Below are 15,964 nucleotides of genomic sequence, written 5' to 3' on the forward strand. Positions count from 1 at the left end.
TTTTTCAATTTCCTCATATTCTAAGACAAATCCTAAAAGAAAAAGTTACATAACTATTTTAATGGGCTATATATACTGGATACATTTAGCTCTGATAAACAGAAATCCATTACTTGACCTTTAAATGATATGCCACATAACCTAGTGGTGGACACTGATAATATAAAATAGTTTGGAGTTTAACTCTCAGTGTTCATAATCTAATAATGTAAGTGATGATCCACCAAGAAGCATGACATTTGTGTAGACTTCTAAACCAAAAAGAAACAATGCAATTGGAGACAACTTTATTCAACTTTAATTCCAATAAGAAATTTTTGTATAACAAAAATTAAGGGAATTGATTCACTTTCTGTATACTTGAGCAATGGTTTGAAGATGATATGTCTCTCTGAGCTTTCTTATACTGGAAGCTAAGGTCCTTGTGTGGAAGTTTTGATGTACTAGAAAATTTAACAGACAGAGCCATAGCCTGGCACGGGTGGCTCATGCCTCTCCCTGTCTATTCAGGAGGCTGCGATGTGAGTCTATTGTTGGAAGCCCCCCCAGGCAGGAAAAGTCCATGAGACTCTTATCTCCAACTAACCACAAAAAATGCTGGAAATGAGACTGTGGCTCAAGTGGCAGAGCCGTCGCCTTGAGTAAAGCTGCTGGGACAGTGCCCAGGTCCTGAATTCAAGCTCCAGTACCAGCGCCAAAAAGAAAGCAAGCAAGGAGGGAAGGAAGGAAGGGAAGAAGGGAGGAAGGGAGGAAGGGAGAAAGAGAAAGAAAGAATAGCAAGCAAGCAAGCAAGAAAGAAAGCAATGAAAGAAAGAAAAAAAGAAAGAAAGAAAGAAAGAAAGAGGAGAGAGAAAGAAAGAGGAGAGAGAAAGAAAGAGGAGAGAAAGGAGAGAGAGAAAAGAAGGAAGGAAGGAAGGAAGGAAGGAAGGAAGGAAGGAAGAGAGGGAGGGAGGGAGGGATAGAGGGAGGGAGGGAGGGAGGGAGAAGCAGAGCCTTGTTGTAAATGATTAGATCATGTGCTGCCACCCTTGAAAGGTACTGATGCCTGTCTTCTGGAAGTGTCTAGGTCTCCCCATATGTAGAATAGCTGTCATGAGGAGACGTTAGGAAGTGATTCCGCCCCCATGTGGTTGGCCCACTCTGTACACAGTCTGTTTCTTCCCACTGTATTACATTGTGACCCCACTAGGTTGCCAGGATGCTGATATCATACTGTGTGGATCTTTCAGCCATCAGAATTGTCAGCTAAATGAAATTATTTTTCTTTATTATCCACCATCCATTATTTTGTTGTAACAATATAAACTATACTTACAGTTGGTCTTTCACTTTAAATGTAGAATGTAGATTTCTCAACGGAGGGACATGAACTCTTCCTAGGAATAGTATGGGGGAAAATGAATACTTAAAGGAAAATGACTGTTTTAATAATTATTGTGTTCCTTCACTCATGCCTAAAGATTGCATAGCATCTGTTTTAGCCTTCTGTCCTTGAAACCCATTGGTCTATAATTCCACCCCCATAGCTATGCAGTGGGTATTTGAAGAAATAATCATTGTAGGGAAATGTGATAACTGCTAAGGTAGAATCACAGAAGCAGCTACTGTAATTAATCTGAGCATGTGGAAAAAGGCAGTTGTGAAAAATTGGTCCAAGGTGATGGTCTGTATGCCACAAATAGTCTGTGAGTATTTCCTTACAGTCATGAACTTTGAAGTGTGAGCAGATAGAAGACAACTTCAAGTGCTCCCAAAGTTCCTGTCATTCCTGTGTTCTTCTCTACCACATTTTGCTTTCAAAGTAGTAAGCCATTAAAAGGAAGATGTATTTTACCCTAAAACCTTTTCCATCAATCCGGTAAACATTTAAATAATTTTTGGTTCTGCATTGATTTTCGTAATCTTGTGATTTTTTTATAGAGTCAAATTTGATAGAAGCCTGATGGTCAATCTTGAAATCAAAATTATTTTATAACTTTACTGGGCTCTTCTCTATGTCTCTCTCTCTCTCTCTCTCTCTCTCTCTCTCTCTCTCTCTCTCTCTCTCTCTCTCTCTCTCTCTCTCTCTCTCTCTCTCTCTCTCTTTCTCTGTGTGTGTCTCTCTCTTTCTCTCTCTGTGTCTCTCTTCCCACTCTTTCTCTCTCCCTCCTACCCTGTTTCACTATTATTCATCTTTATTCTCAGACTATGACAAAGCTCCAGAGCACCAAAAAAATGTCCTGCTGCGTACTTCTGAAGATAGATCTAAATCATTGAACCTTACAAAATTTCACATTAATCTTACAAAATGTTATAACATCATACTTTGTACTTCCTCTGGTGAAGGGTATTGTTAAGAAAATTTATTTATAAAACACTTTAAGTAACTTCCACTGTGAAAATATGTTATGGTATTATTGTATACCCCAAAACTGATTTTAATCATCATTTTAATCTTCAAAAGATAACTTATTCCTTTGAATTTAGGGTTTTCTTCAAAGTCAGAAAAAAACAAGCTTTTTAATTAATTGAAATGGATAAGAGTAAAGAAAAAATGTTATTGAGCTTTAGAAAAAATTATTTAAAATACTAAATTATCGATCAAGGAAAAAGTTTAGCAACAAGAAAAGTCCAGGTGTTTTGGAAACTTACATGTCAGATTAAAAATAGGATGTGGTTCTTTAAAAACAAGGCAAAACACCAGTTTCTGAGCTATTATAACAATACAAATTCTAATAGACTAAGTCACATTAATTGAGCTTAAAAATGTTAAAAGAATACCTAAACAATCAAACCATTTAACATACATATGTAATATTGAAGCATAAGAATCCCAAAATAATTACTGCCTTTTGGTAGCCCTCAAGTACAAACATTTCCAGGAACAGTAGAACTGATTGGTAAAAGCACAAATCCGTCCTTGACTCTCACATTCTTTCTTTGTGATGTAATGTTTCTCCCTAACCCAAAACAAAAACTGACACACGCGAAAAGAACTTGTTGTGCTGTGGAAAAGTTATACCGCTTCACGGTCCAGCTTCACATGATTACAACACGAAGATTACGCACTTCTGTACAGATTCCTGATGCTAGTCATTTTAATGCCTACTAATCCTTAAAATGAGGGGCTCTCCTGATTGCGATAAAAATTAGTGAAGTGGACCATACTTCACAAAAAGATACAATGATTAATCTCTCTTGCTGGCGAGCCATCCGTTAGTTAGCTATGAGATGAGCTGCACACATACAGTTCTCAACCAGAGAACTGTAAAAAAGGAGCTTTTTAATATATATGCAGTCTATAACCAGGAATCTATTGGATGTACCAGGACAGGTGTGTGGAAGGAGACAGGTTAGAAAATGAAGCATCAGTGTGGATTTACTGCTGCCATGACCATTAAGGCCTGATGAAGAGAACTACTTACCTTTTGCTTTTTTTTTCTTTTTTACTTTTTATGAAGTCAAGCTAAAGTATCACTTTCTGAGAGTGTGTCAGGAACAAGTGGCAAATTGTACTGCTGACCCTGCGAGAGATCGTAGGTCCCAGTTGTTATGTCGTCCTCTGAACACAGAAAGAGCTATATCAGAAGTCTGTAAAAATCTTAAATTGTCATAATAACAGCTGAGCAAAGAGAATATTCCTATTGAAAAGAAGTTAATGAACACGTGTAAAAATGGACAGTTGGTGTTAACCCCAAGTTTTGGATGTGAGGAGTAGAGTTTAGGAACCATGAAAATATAATACAGTCTTTATATGGAAAGAAAACCATACTGAACAAATATCTGCCCTAGGAGTCACGCTTGTCACAGTCCCCATTAAAGTATTTAGCAGAAAGAAATGCTTTATTATGGGCAGAGAAGCCCTTACTTTGTTAATTTCCAGTAGAATATGATTGTCTTTTCTTGGGAACAAATTCAGAAATTCTACCCTTAGCTAACGTGTTTCTTTTTAGGTCCAAACCAAATTGTTTCTAATTAACTTTAAAAATTGGAAATAAAATAACTTTTTCAACTTCTTCAGTAGTAGCCTCATTAGAAATGAACACTCTCCAACCTGTCAATTACTACATGGATATTAATAAAAGTAAAATTTGTTTCTTTTTATTCTGATTATTAACTCTGACTAAAAGAATAATTAAAACTGGTTAAAAATTTGAAGTATATTCCATCCATATTTTAAGAGCCATTAATGAACATGATTAATGTAAAACCTTTAAGAATTAAGTCATATTAATAAGCCAATATATTAAAACATTTATACTGAAGTTTGTCCTATTTCACCTTATATAAATTACGGAGAATGTTTTAGCACACAGAATGCTTCACAAACCTGCATGCAATCCTCACACAGGGGCCATGCTAATTTTCTCAATGATCTTTTCAATTTTTAGTCTATGTGTTGCCAAAGCCAGCACTAAGTTATAAGCAACTTTTGAACTTTTCAAGGACAATCAGTCTTTGAAAAGAAGTTAGAATACTTTTATCCATGCGCTTTTTTATCCAAATAGATTCAATCAGTATTTGTTTCTGTTTTATTTTCCTTTTTAGCATCATTGATCACACATACATTTAGAAATCTCAATAATTCAAGAGTATAATATTCTCAAAATGTGTGATGCCTGTCTAATTCTAATTGGAAAAGACTCCTGAGGAGATATTAATGTTTGTGTATCCATATCAGGGTTGAACTCATGCTCTTACTTGATTTTCTTACTCACAACTGGTGGTCTAGTTTTAGCACCATACCTCCAGACTTGTATTTTGCTAACTATCAAATATAAAATCTTACACACTTTTTCTTTTCTGCCCAGGCTGACTTCAAGCTGAGATCCACCAGATCTGAGCCTCTTGAGTAGTTAGTATTATAGACATGAGCCACTGGTCCCTGGCTGAACCATTGCATTAGAGGTTCAGAGAATCCCGTTTTGATCCCACATACCTTCTATTTGATGGGCTCCTTGTCAACTTGATCCTGTCCTTGTAACTACAGTATATGGAACAGACTGGGCAAAAAATAGGACACATAGCAATGTGTGATTTAGGGTTTGGATAATGTACTCTCTACACTACTATTATTCTACCATAAATGTGCTGAACTAGACTATCTTTTCCTCTTCTGCTTCTCATTACATGTGTTAAAATAATAGAATAGCTATCAGTGAGTTTATGCATTTGTGAAACACCATGGTGAAAATCCTTAGAACAATTAACATAGACTTAGCAAAAAATAATAATAAAAGAATGACAGAAAGGTAAAACAGCCAGGCACTGGTGGCTCAGGACTGTAATCCTAGCTACTCGGGAGGCTGAGATCTGAAGATTATGGTTCAAAGCCAATCTGGGTAGGAAAATCTGTGAGACTCTTCTCTCCACAGTTACCAAAAAAAAAAAAAAAAGCTGAAAGTGGAGCTCTGGCTCAAGTGGTAGAGCACTAGCCTTGAGCAAAAGAAGCTCAGGGACTGTGCCCAGGCCCTGAATTGAAGCCCCAGGAGTGGCCAAACAAAGGTCAAAATATTATTCCCTAATAAGAGAGAATACAAGTCTGAATCTTAGCCCTCAACAATCAAACCTGACCCTTTAGGATATCCAACAGAAAATAAATTTAATTTACTCACTAGATTCCTGAATAAACACTTTTATAACCTATGTGGACCCCAGATGATTATTCTTCTTGTCATGATCAAAAGAATCAAGAACTTTTTTGATTATACAAATCATTGCTATAAAAGCCAGGGGCTAGCTCATATTACATGATTGTTGGCTAATGATAATTATCTATGTAACTTACTACTTCTTTAAAATAGACAAAGTTGGCCATGTGCCAACTGCTCATGCCTGTAATCCTAGCTACTCAAAGGGCTGAGAACTGATGATGGTGGTGCAAAGCCAACACAGGCTTTTCACAGGAGTCCATGAGACTCCTATTTCCAGTAAACTACCAGAAAGCTGGAAGTGGAGCTGTGGCTTAAAGAGGTAGAGTGCTGGCCTTGAGCAAGAGAGCTCAGGGACAATACTCAGGCCCTGAGTTCAAGCAAAAAATAAATAAATAAAATTATTTGGTAAAACACTGTGAAGATTCAATGAAGAGCTTTTATGGAAGCATTTCTCTACTGGGCCTGTGTTGAGTTTTAATTTCAGAGATGAATAACATGTATAAATATTCAAAATAAAAATATATTTATACATTGTTAATTTCTAGTCTAGTCTACTTAAGAGTAGCAATTTTTTTAAATTTAATTTTATTTGTGAACATACTGTACAGAGGAGTTACAATTACATGGGCAGGATAATGCGTACATTTCTTACCAAGCATTGCAGCCTCCTCCTTTGAAGAGTAGCAATTTTTAAATACCATCTACTGCTATAATTGAAGATGCTTTCATCCTGTGATAACCTGTATGTTCAATATATGAAAATTTTAAAAATGAATTTCAGTGGTTTAATAAAAATGACACTTCTATTGTGAAATCATACAACAAGGCCTTTCTGATATCTCACCATCTAGCCCAGATGTGGAATTGTGATTGTTATGTGAACACATGGTGCCTGTAATTAAAAACTTCCAGATTATATGCAATTTAAATATACTATAATCCTTGGAATCTATTACTTACCTCAAGACTAACATGTATTATCCAGATTCTAAGATATCTTGGTTTGGGGGAAAAATTAGATATAAATGCATCACTAGTTAGACAACTATTCTTTTTTGAGCTGCTGTGGAGACATGGTAGAATCATGTGTTTGTACAGTGGTGGCTATTTATCACAGTAGACCCTGACAAAGGTCTTAAAGTGCCAACCACTTTGGGCAATATGTCATAAGCAACCAGTTGGAGGGCAGTAACAAAATATTTGGCTGACCATTCTACACTAGAGACATCTGTTTAGCTTAGCAGGATCACAACACTAGGCACTTCTATAACTTGGATCATGTTAATATCCTAATTCATTTTATTTTACAAAGATTTTAAACAATATCAAGAGACAATTCCATGTATCTTAGAGCTTTTAAATGCTAGTTGTATTCGACTAGTTGTATTCGACATTATATCATGATATAAATTTTATGTAATATTTTACATAAAAAGGAACTGCATTTTATGTTAGAGTTAAATTAAAAGCATATAGTAGGAAATTTATATTTTTTAATACTAAACTGAATTTTATTCATATATAAATCAGAAGAGTTTGATTTATTGGGGTGATTAAATAGATGAATGCTTTTTTCCTTTCAAGTACAGGTTAAATAACTCAATACTGGTTTATGTTCAATATCTGCCATGTTCTCAACCTCATATACGGCTTCAATAAAATTATCTTAACCTTAAAAATAACCTTACAAAATGATGTGGTTTATATTTGTCTAGTTAATGGAACTTAATGAGGTTACAAAGTATTTTCAAGGTCAAATGATTGACATATGGCAGAGCTGGGTTTAGTCTGCTGTATGTTTAAAAATAAAACCTATTTGTTACCCACTTGAAAAGAAACATATTTATTCTGTATTCTACATATTATTCATATTTATGAGAATTCATGCACGTATCTATGATGTTTTTCTGGGGGGTGGGTCCAGACCCCTGATACCTACTCAGTCGTAAACATGCCTATGCTAGCTGTTCACGTGACTTGAAAACTTCTCATCGTCCATTGATTTTACTCATCATGCAGAAATAGGGATGAGAGTGATATAGGAGATACTAAATTATGCAGAAGACATCACATTATTTTGCACCAAGGAATGAGATATCTCAGCTAGAGGAGTATTCACTGACTCCTTCCCAGGAACGTATGTCTCGAAAGAATTTAGCAGCATCAGTCTTCATGTGTCCTTTTGAGGCTAGTGTATAAACTGAACACAAGTGCTTTTGTGGAACTTATGTTACTATTGTATGGCAATGTAGGGAGAGAGGGAAGACAAAATGGCTCCTAGGACTGCACTACACATAAGCTTTTCAATTGAAGTGACTTCACCTTTCCAGTCCCTGCCAAGCCCCATTTAGTCTCACTACCATCATCTAGAAACTGCAGGCCGAGCTCTTGACTTTACTATCTTTCCTTTTCCTCCTCATGGTCTTTTCTCCTTGTCCCCTGAAGTGACTCAAATGTTCTGTCAATCAAAGTGAAAAACGATTTTTACCACAGTGTTTGGAAATCGCCAGGCACAATGTAGATTAGGTAAATTACAGGTGCAGGGTTTGTATTACTTACTTAGCAACCACAAATTTGAAATACTAATCGACCTTTTCTGAATGCTACTTTTCATTCAGCTGACGTTCCTTCCCCTTAGAACTTTTAGGGCCACTTACCACCCTTACTAGTTGAGCAGCTCTTCAGAAGCTAGTCTGAGTTCTAGTGTCTTTCCTTTCCTTTCTTTTTCTTTCCTTTCCTCCTTCCTTTTCTTCCTCCTCTCTCTTTCTCTCCCTCTATCCCTCCCTCCCTCTCTTTTTCTTTTCTTATTTTTTTAGATTTTAAGTATTCTTACCACAAAAAATTGTGCACAGTAATGCATGTTTTTTTACATCTGTATTTATTTATAATAGATATTTTTATTGTAAAGATCCTGTACAGAGGGGTTAGAGTTACATGAGCAAGGTAATGGGTACATTTTCTATGTAGCATTGTTACACCCTCCTTTATTTTTCCCCTACCATCACTTTCTTCCAACTCTACCCCCCTTTCTTTCTTTCTTTCTTTTTCTTTCTTTCTTCATTCACTCTTCTCCTTCCTTCTTTCCTTCCTTCCTTCTTTCTTTCTTTTTCTTTCTTTCTTCACTCTTCTTTCCTTCCTTTCCTTCCTTCTTCCTTCCTTCCTTCCTGTCTGTCTTTCTTCCTTTCATCCTATTGTTCTTCCTTTCCCTTCCTTCCTCCTTTCCCTACCTCCTTTTCTTTATTTTCTCTCTCTTTTCATATCTGGGAAAAATGCAATCATTTTCAGTCTGGCCCTCAGTTCTGCATCTCAGCTAATGAATGGAATCACTTTCTTTGGATCCAACTATTTAACAATATAGTCAGATCCCCTAGAAATAATCCACGAATCTCTTCAACAGTTGCTAAGAAACCTTCATCTTTGTTTCTACATTTATTTACTCTTTGAGCTTTCTCCTACTTCAACACTATCTCAACATACATGTTTTTCCAGAAACTACAACTTTGCTCCTCAGAAATAGAACTCAATATCTCATTAACTTCTGTCCCTCTTTCCTGCAGAATTTCCATTCAGCAGAAACTTTTAATTGCTAAAATCTTTGAGAAAATGGTACTCATTTCCTTTAAGTTCCCTAACTTGTAAGCACTCTTGTGACCCTTAGCTGATGTCCCTCCCCCCCCCCCACCCCAGTAAACCAAAACATTAACAAAGGCATCGGATGTGAAACACTATTAGTAAAGTCATTAGCTTCCATATTTTCATTTTGATATCAACACAAATAAATATTCACATTTATTTTAAACTCCTTGTGGAAAATTAAGGTTTACAACGGGTTCACTATGAGGCTTCTGAGTTGACAAAGGCATCAATACTTGTTGAGTATTTCGTATTGTGGACTCAAATATTATTTCATTTCATGCTAACAAGAAGCCTATGGTATATGTATTGCTTATTCCATTTCATCCCTTATAAAACTGAGACTTGGAGCACATAGTGAAGAATGGCTGAAACTTAATTGTAATTAGAAACTGGCATGCTTGCCCTTTGTACAACTACTTAATGATACAAAAATACAATTAAGAATAATATGGTGATAAACAATTTAAAAACATTCAGTTCTATAACTGGCTTTCAGATTTTCTAGGTCCTAGTATTGGTTTTATTGATTAGACTACAATTATTTGCCTTTCCTGTATTTTTTTTTTTTGTGCCAGTCTTGGGGCTCAAACTCAAGGCCTGGGCACTGTCCCTGAGCTTCTTTTGCTCAAGGTTAGAAGTCTACCATTTGAGCCACAGAACCACTTCCGGCTTTTTCTCTTTATGTGGTACTGAGGAATTGAACTCAGAGTTTCATGCATTCTAGACAAGCACTCTACCACTAGACCACATTCCCAGTCTGACCTGTAGCTTTTCAAAGCGTGTTTTAGCTATCTATAACTTGGGAAATTTGAAATATTACATCAGACTGTCTTGACCACTTGTCAAGATTTGTGTCTCTCCAGTTCTGCTGAGAAATAACGCAACTGCAATTACAGACATCTCATATTTTGTAAGCAGCTTGAGTTCCAAGAGTTCTCTAGCTTGTTGTTTGGAACCACAGTATTTGTTGTTGTTGTTTTCTGTGTTTTTTGTTTGTTTTTCCCCATTGATCTGATCTAAGAAAGGATGGTTATCTGGCAATCTGGCATTTTCTTGTTATCTTCAACTTTCTGCCCTCAACCTCCAAAACAACAACAACAACAACAAAGGGAAGAAAGGGAAGGGCCGAATGCTAATATCAATTTTTCTGGCTTGAATCCTAGAACATACTGAGAAAGAGGATTTGTAATTTAATAAGGAATAATAAGTGAAAGTTGACTTTATACCACAAAAATCTGCCATCACCTAAGTGACAACTCTTATCTGGTCCCTAAAGCTTTTTTATTTCCATTTTAGAATCTTCTTTAGAATTTTCTTTTTCTATATTTCTATGCTGGTTGATTTGCTCATAGTGACATATTAATAAAGGAAATAACTTGGAAAGGGAGAACTTTCACATTATATATCCGGGTCTCAAGGTGCAAACTGGCTGAATGTAACTCAGCTCATATCTTCTGAAATCAGCAGGAAATCAAAGAATATTAGTGCCTCAAATATTTAACTAACTTCAGAATTCTTTATTTTAACCTAATTTTAATTTGTACCAAATAATTTCAGTAATAAAAGCATATTATACGGTGTGCTACAAATTTTATATTAAACTTTGTTTTCTTTTTGTTTTGTTTGCTAGAGATTTGATTTAGGGCCTTGCATAAGCAAGGGAAGAGCTTAGCCACTAGGCTACATTCTCAGATCTTTTGAATCTATTTAGTTCTCAAATATTTGAATTTACTTTAACTAATACACAAACCAAACATGGCCCATATTATATAGTATGTCCATAATCATGTGATATATATACATATACACACATACACACATACACACATACATACATACATACATACATACATACATACATACATACATACATACATCCTGGGGCTTGAACTCAGGGCCTGCACACTCTCCCTGAGCTTCTTTTGCTCAAGGCTAGCTCTCTACCACTTGAGCCACTGTGCCATTCTGGCTTTTTCTGTTTATGTGGTACTAAGGAAGTGAACCCGGGGCTTCATGCTAGTTAGCCAAGCATACTACCACTAGGCCACATTCCTAGCTTCACCATGTGGTATTTTGATACATCTATACTATGTATAATGTTTAAATCAAATTCAGCATAACTCTTTAAACACTTAAATTCCTTACTTGTAACTTTTAGACAAGTACATTGCATTACTGTTATCTGTAGTCATCTGCTGTGCAATATCATAGCAGAACTTCCTCCTATCTAGCTACAACTTATCTGCTTCCCAAAATGTGTTATATTTTAAGTGATTTCACATTTTTTCAATGTTCATCTTCATGATAAACCTTGAAATTATGGACAGGATTTTTCATAATACCAATTTTATGGATGGAAGTATAGGATTTGAGATACTAGGGTTGGCTTAGTTATCACAGACTAAAAACCAGTTATCTTCTTACCCTCCCATATCCCAATTCAAGGGCAATTTCTCCGATTTTTTTTTTATCCCTTTATCAATTTCATTCATCCCTCTAGCTTCTAATTCCATTAAAATACTAATTAAAAATTAGTATTGTACTGCTTTATCTTTAGCACCTAGGACATTCTCTGACACCTACTAGGTAACAAATATCAAATGAGTAAAAGTTAGCTATTATTGTCCTATTTGATCAATAGGGCTAAATATTTCTATTGGCTAAAAAATAAGTTTTCAAATGGTCTCATATCTGTAAAAGAAAAATAAACTATGGCTATCAGCACAAACTCAATTTTGTATAGCAATGTTGTTATATTCAACTAGAGCTTTCTGTCTGCTGTCTTCATTGCTGATTTTAACACCAGGAGAGTGGTGAAAGTGGAAGAAAATCACACACACATACACCCATGCACCCATACACAACATACACCCAAGCACCCACTCACAAATACTGTTGGCTCCTCATTAAACCTTCCTATGCTTCCTGACATTCCCAAACCTAAGACTTGATTTATATGGCACACAATATCCAAAACTTAACAGCCAGTCAATAATTTCCAAACTTAATGCCTATAGCTCAATGGATATTTTGAACAATCACCTTCTGGAGTAAACTTGAGTTAAATATTTAACTAGCTTTTAAATTATCTGACAATTGATCATTGTATTTTCTTCACCCTCTATATATGCACACACATACACTGCATATGTTTATATACATGTTTATATTTTTTTAAAAAAACATAGGTAACATAGCCTAAAATCATCTGTATTAGAGGTAGAATAATAAAACTTTATGTTTTCCATTTATCTAATTTCGTAGGTAGGAACTATAAAGGCAAAAAAACCAAGCTGACAGTCACCGCAAGTGGTCAGGAAAGGGCATTCTTCCAGAGTTGCAATGGAGAAAAAATCAAATAAAGGGGGAGGAAGAGATGGAGGAAGAGAGAAACGACCAAGCAGGTGGAGGGAGGAGATGAGCTTCTCCAACAGCTGTGCTTTATTTCCTTTATGACTATGGGTCTTAACTTGGCATAGTTTCATGCTATAAATAACTAATCTTCGTCAAGAAGCTATATACGCTATATGAGTTATATCACATGGATATCGATTAAATCCTTACAAAAGCTATATACGCTATATGAGTTATATCACATGGATATCGATTAAATCCTTACCAACACTCAGTGAAGCAACCACTATTATCTTGAAGGCAAGACTTAGTACTTCTCAGGAACATACAAACAGAAATCAGCCTAACAAACCTCGAAGAGCATTCTTCGGAATTTAGGCCCTTGGTTCTGTACTGTGGGCCACAGACGAGCTGAAATACATGAATCAACTTCCGGTTTGTGTCTTGGTTACTACCTTGCTCTCCTGAATCCTATTAACCAAATTATTTGGAGTCAGTGCTAGTGAGAATGAAAATGGAAAGTGTGCCCACCCAAATGCAGAAGGGAAGCAAGTGCCTGGCAGGAGCGGAAGGCGCATCCCTGTGTGGCTGTCCTGTGTCTTGTTCTTATTAAACTAGTTTTAAAGAAGAGTTAGTAGTACATGAATTGTGTCCCATCATCCATCTCACTCCTGACTTCATATGCACTCCACTGTGGAAGAAAGTCAAGGAAGGTAAGACCGTTGTTGTTGGGTTTTTTTTTATAGAAGAATCTAGAAAGTAGGTTCATACAGTCACATGAGATGTGAGCACCCGTGGGCCACCCCTTCCAATCCCCAAATCATCTTACAGTCATAGTAAAAAAGAGGAAAGAGAATTACCTGCTTCTATTGAGGCTGATGCCTGAAAGTCATGTCTAACCTTTGAAGAACTGTAATGGTTTTAATCAGAAGACTAACATCTTTTGGATAAGCAGGATAGAGAAAAGAGCTGAACCAGTCTGCAAATATGAAGCAGGCTATTTTGGAGCAAGGGCTATGGCCTTTGACATCTTTCATCATGATTCTATACTTAGAACTCAGATGAGCCTGGGGGGGGGGGGGGAGAGGGGAGCGGGGCAATGTTAATCCCCGGTTGTTTTGAAGTTGTCCTGTAAGCAGGTTAGCTCTAAACTGGCCAAAATGGAAGCGTTAAATTACACGATTCTCTGCAGGTATTTTGTTTTAACCTGTTCTTCGTAGAGACCGTCACCTCAGTCTGGGAGGTGACAGCTCTCAGTTCTCTTTCAAGCTCCGTGTTCTAGAGAGCGCTGGTTGTAATCGGGTTGGGAGACTGATGCTCATGACAGCTAAAAGTTGGATTGAGTTTCAGGAGCTACTATATATAAAGCCGGGTCGACTTATGTCACCGCACTAATTAAATGCCATCTGGGTGGTTCCTCTGGGTCCGTGCGTCCATCACCCTGTTCAGATCGAGTCAGAGGCCAAGGAGAAGAACATGATGATGGACCTTTTTGAAACGGGTTCCTATTTCTTCTATTTAGATGGAGAAAACATTACTCTGCAGCCCTTAGAAGTGGCAGAGGGCTCTCCTCTGTACCCAGGGAGTGAGGGTACCCTTTCCCCCTGCCAGGACCAATTGCCCCCTGAAGCGGGGAGCGACAGCAGCGGAGAGGAACACGTACTGGCACCCCCAGGCCTGCAGGCTCCCCACTGCCCCGGCCAGTGTCTGATCTGGGCTTGTAAGACCTGCAAGAGAAAATCTGCCCCCACCGACCGGCGGAAAGCTGCCACTCTGCGCGAGAGGAGGCGGTTAAAGAAAATTAACGAGGCCTTCGAGGCACTGAAGCGGAGGACTGTGCCCAACCCCAACCAGAGGCTGCCCAAGGTGGAGATTCTGAGGAGCGCCATCAACTACATTGAGAGGCTGCAGGACCTGCTGCAGCGGCTGGATCAGCAGGAGAAAATGCAGGAGCTAGGGGTGGACCCCTTCAGCTACAGACCCAAGCAAGAAATTGTAAGCCCAGATGGCCTCCGAGCCAGGGAAATGCAGAGGCAGAGAGATTAGACGCGGCCTTCACCGCCAGCTGCGGGTCTCTTCCCATTCCCCCCCACCTCCATTTCTCGCCCGCCCCTTGGGGCTCCCTCTTTCCTGAACCCCCAGTGACCCAAGAAAAACTTAAGTCCCTGCCATAGGCAGGAAATACGTACCAGGCCCAAGGAAGTAGGGGAGCCACTCCTAGGAACCCCCTGCCCACCCCTTCTCCCGGGCAATTTGTTTCTTTCCTAATCTGTTGGATTCCGTTTCTCCCCCCCCCACCCCCCACTCCAGCTTGAGGGTGCGGATTTCCTGCGCACCTGCAGCTCCCAGTGGCCAAGTGTTTCGGATCATTCCAGGGGGCTCCTGATCACAGCGAAGGAAGGTAAATGAACACAAAGGGCCCCCAGGCTACCCAAGTAGAGCATCCCGGGAGGGTGGGACGCAGAGGAGCTCGCGGGAGCTCTTTGCAGGAAGGGCGCCTTTAGAACACAAGGCCCTGCGCGCTGTCCCCTTGTTCTCTTGAGAGCTACGGGTTTCTTATGTCTTTGGACTCTTCTCTGTCTCTCTCTGCCTCTGTCTCTCGTCTCGCTCTGTCTCTGTCCCTGTCTCTCTGTCTCTCTCTCTCTCCTGTGCTCAGGAGCAGCGAGCCTCGATGCGTCGGCCTCCAGCAGCCTTCGGTGCCTCTCTTCCATCGTGGACAGCATTTCTTCCGAGGAACGCAAGCTGCCCAGCGCCGAGGAGGTGGTAGAAAAGTAACTCCACGCACCAGGAAGACTCCCTCCCCGCCCCCACCCCCACCTCTTCTCGACCTAATTATTTTGATTAGGTCATATTGTATTCAAATTTAGGAAACCCAGACCCTGGAGCTTTTGAAAAAGGAAGCATAATTCACAAAGAAACTGTTGTGCAAACTCCAATGAACAAGGCCTTCGGGCTTTCGAGCTTTTTTTTTTTTTTTTTTAATTATTTCTTTTTAGAACTGAGTGCTGTGGGAAGAGCAGCCAGATTTGGTCTGTTGTGGTTTTGTAATTTATTAAGCAGATCCTTTTGTGCCCTATGCAAAAGAAGTCCATTCCTGTCTGAAGCCAAGTGAGAACGTTTCATTTTAGTGGTATTTAATATATTTTTGTAAATAGTCTTAGTACTTTTATTTTTTATGTAAAACCTAAGGAATATATTTTAAATGTGGGATGATGTATTGTATATAAAATGCGTGAGGAACCCGGCTTTGTAATATGAAGAATGAGTTTCTATATAGATGAACTTGGCTTTAATTTGACTCAACTAGAAAAAAATGTTTTGAGGACATGTACAAAAAAAAT

The 15,964-nt window shown here is 38.2% G+C and overlaps 1 protein-coding gene and 1 non-coding gene across 2 annotated transcripts; one reads left to right on the top strand and one right to left on the bottom strand.

Annotated features, from left to right (window-relative positions):
* Nucleotides 1–4,285: 4,285 nt before the first annotated feature.
* On the bottom strand, nt 4,286–4,394 carry LOC138806664 (U6 spliceosomal RNA). The gene has a single exon (XR_011365950.1). It is a non-coding gene; the product is annotated as a U6 spliceosomal RNA (small nuclear RNA).
* Nucleotides 4,395–14,099: 9,705 nt separating this feature from the next.
* On the top strand, nt 14,100–15,916 carry Myf6 (myogenic factor 6). The gene is made up of 3 exons (XM_070036853.1): nt 14,100–14,618; nt 14,934–15,024; nt 15,280–15,916. The coding sequence occupies exons 1-3, from the start codon at nt 14,100–14,102 to the stop codon at nt 15,396–15,398; spliced, it is 729 nt and encodes a 242-aa protein (XP_069892954.1). The 3' UTR covers nt 15,399–15,916.
* Nucleotides 15,917–15,964: the final 48 nt, after the last annotated feature.

This window comes from Dipodomys merriami, unplaced genomic scaffold (genome assembly GCF_024711535.1).
Source record: "Dipodomys merriami isolate MVZ:Mamm:240054 unplaced genomic scaffold, mDipMer1.0.p SCAF_10, whole genome shotgun sequence".
Taxonomy (NCBI): Eukaryota; Metazoa; Chordata; class Mammalia; order Rodentia; family Heteromyidae; genus Dipodomys; species Dipodomys merriami.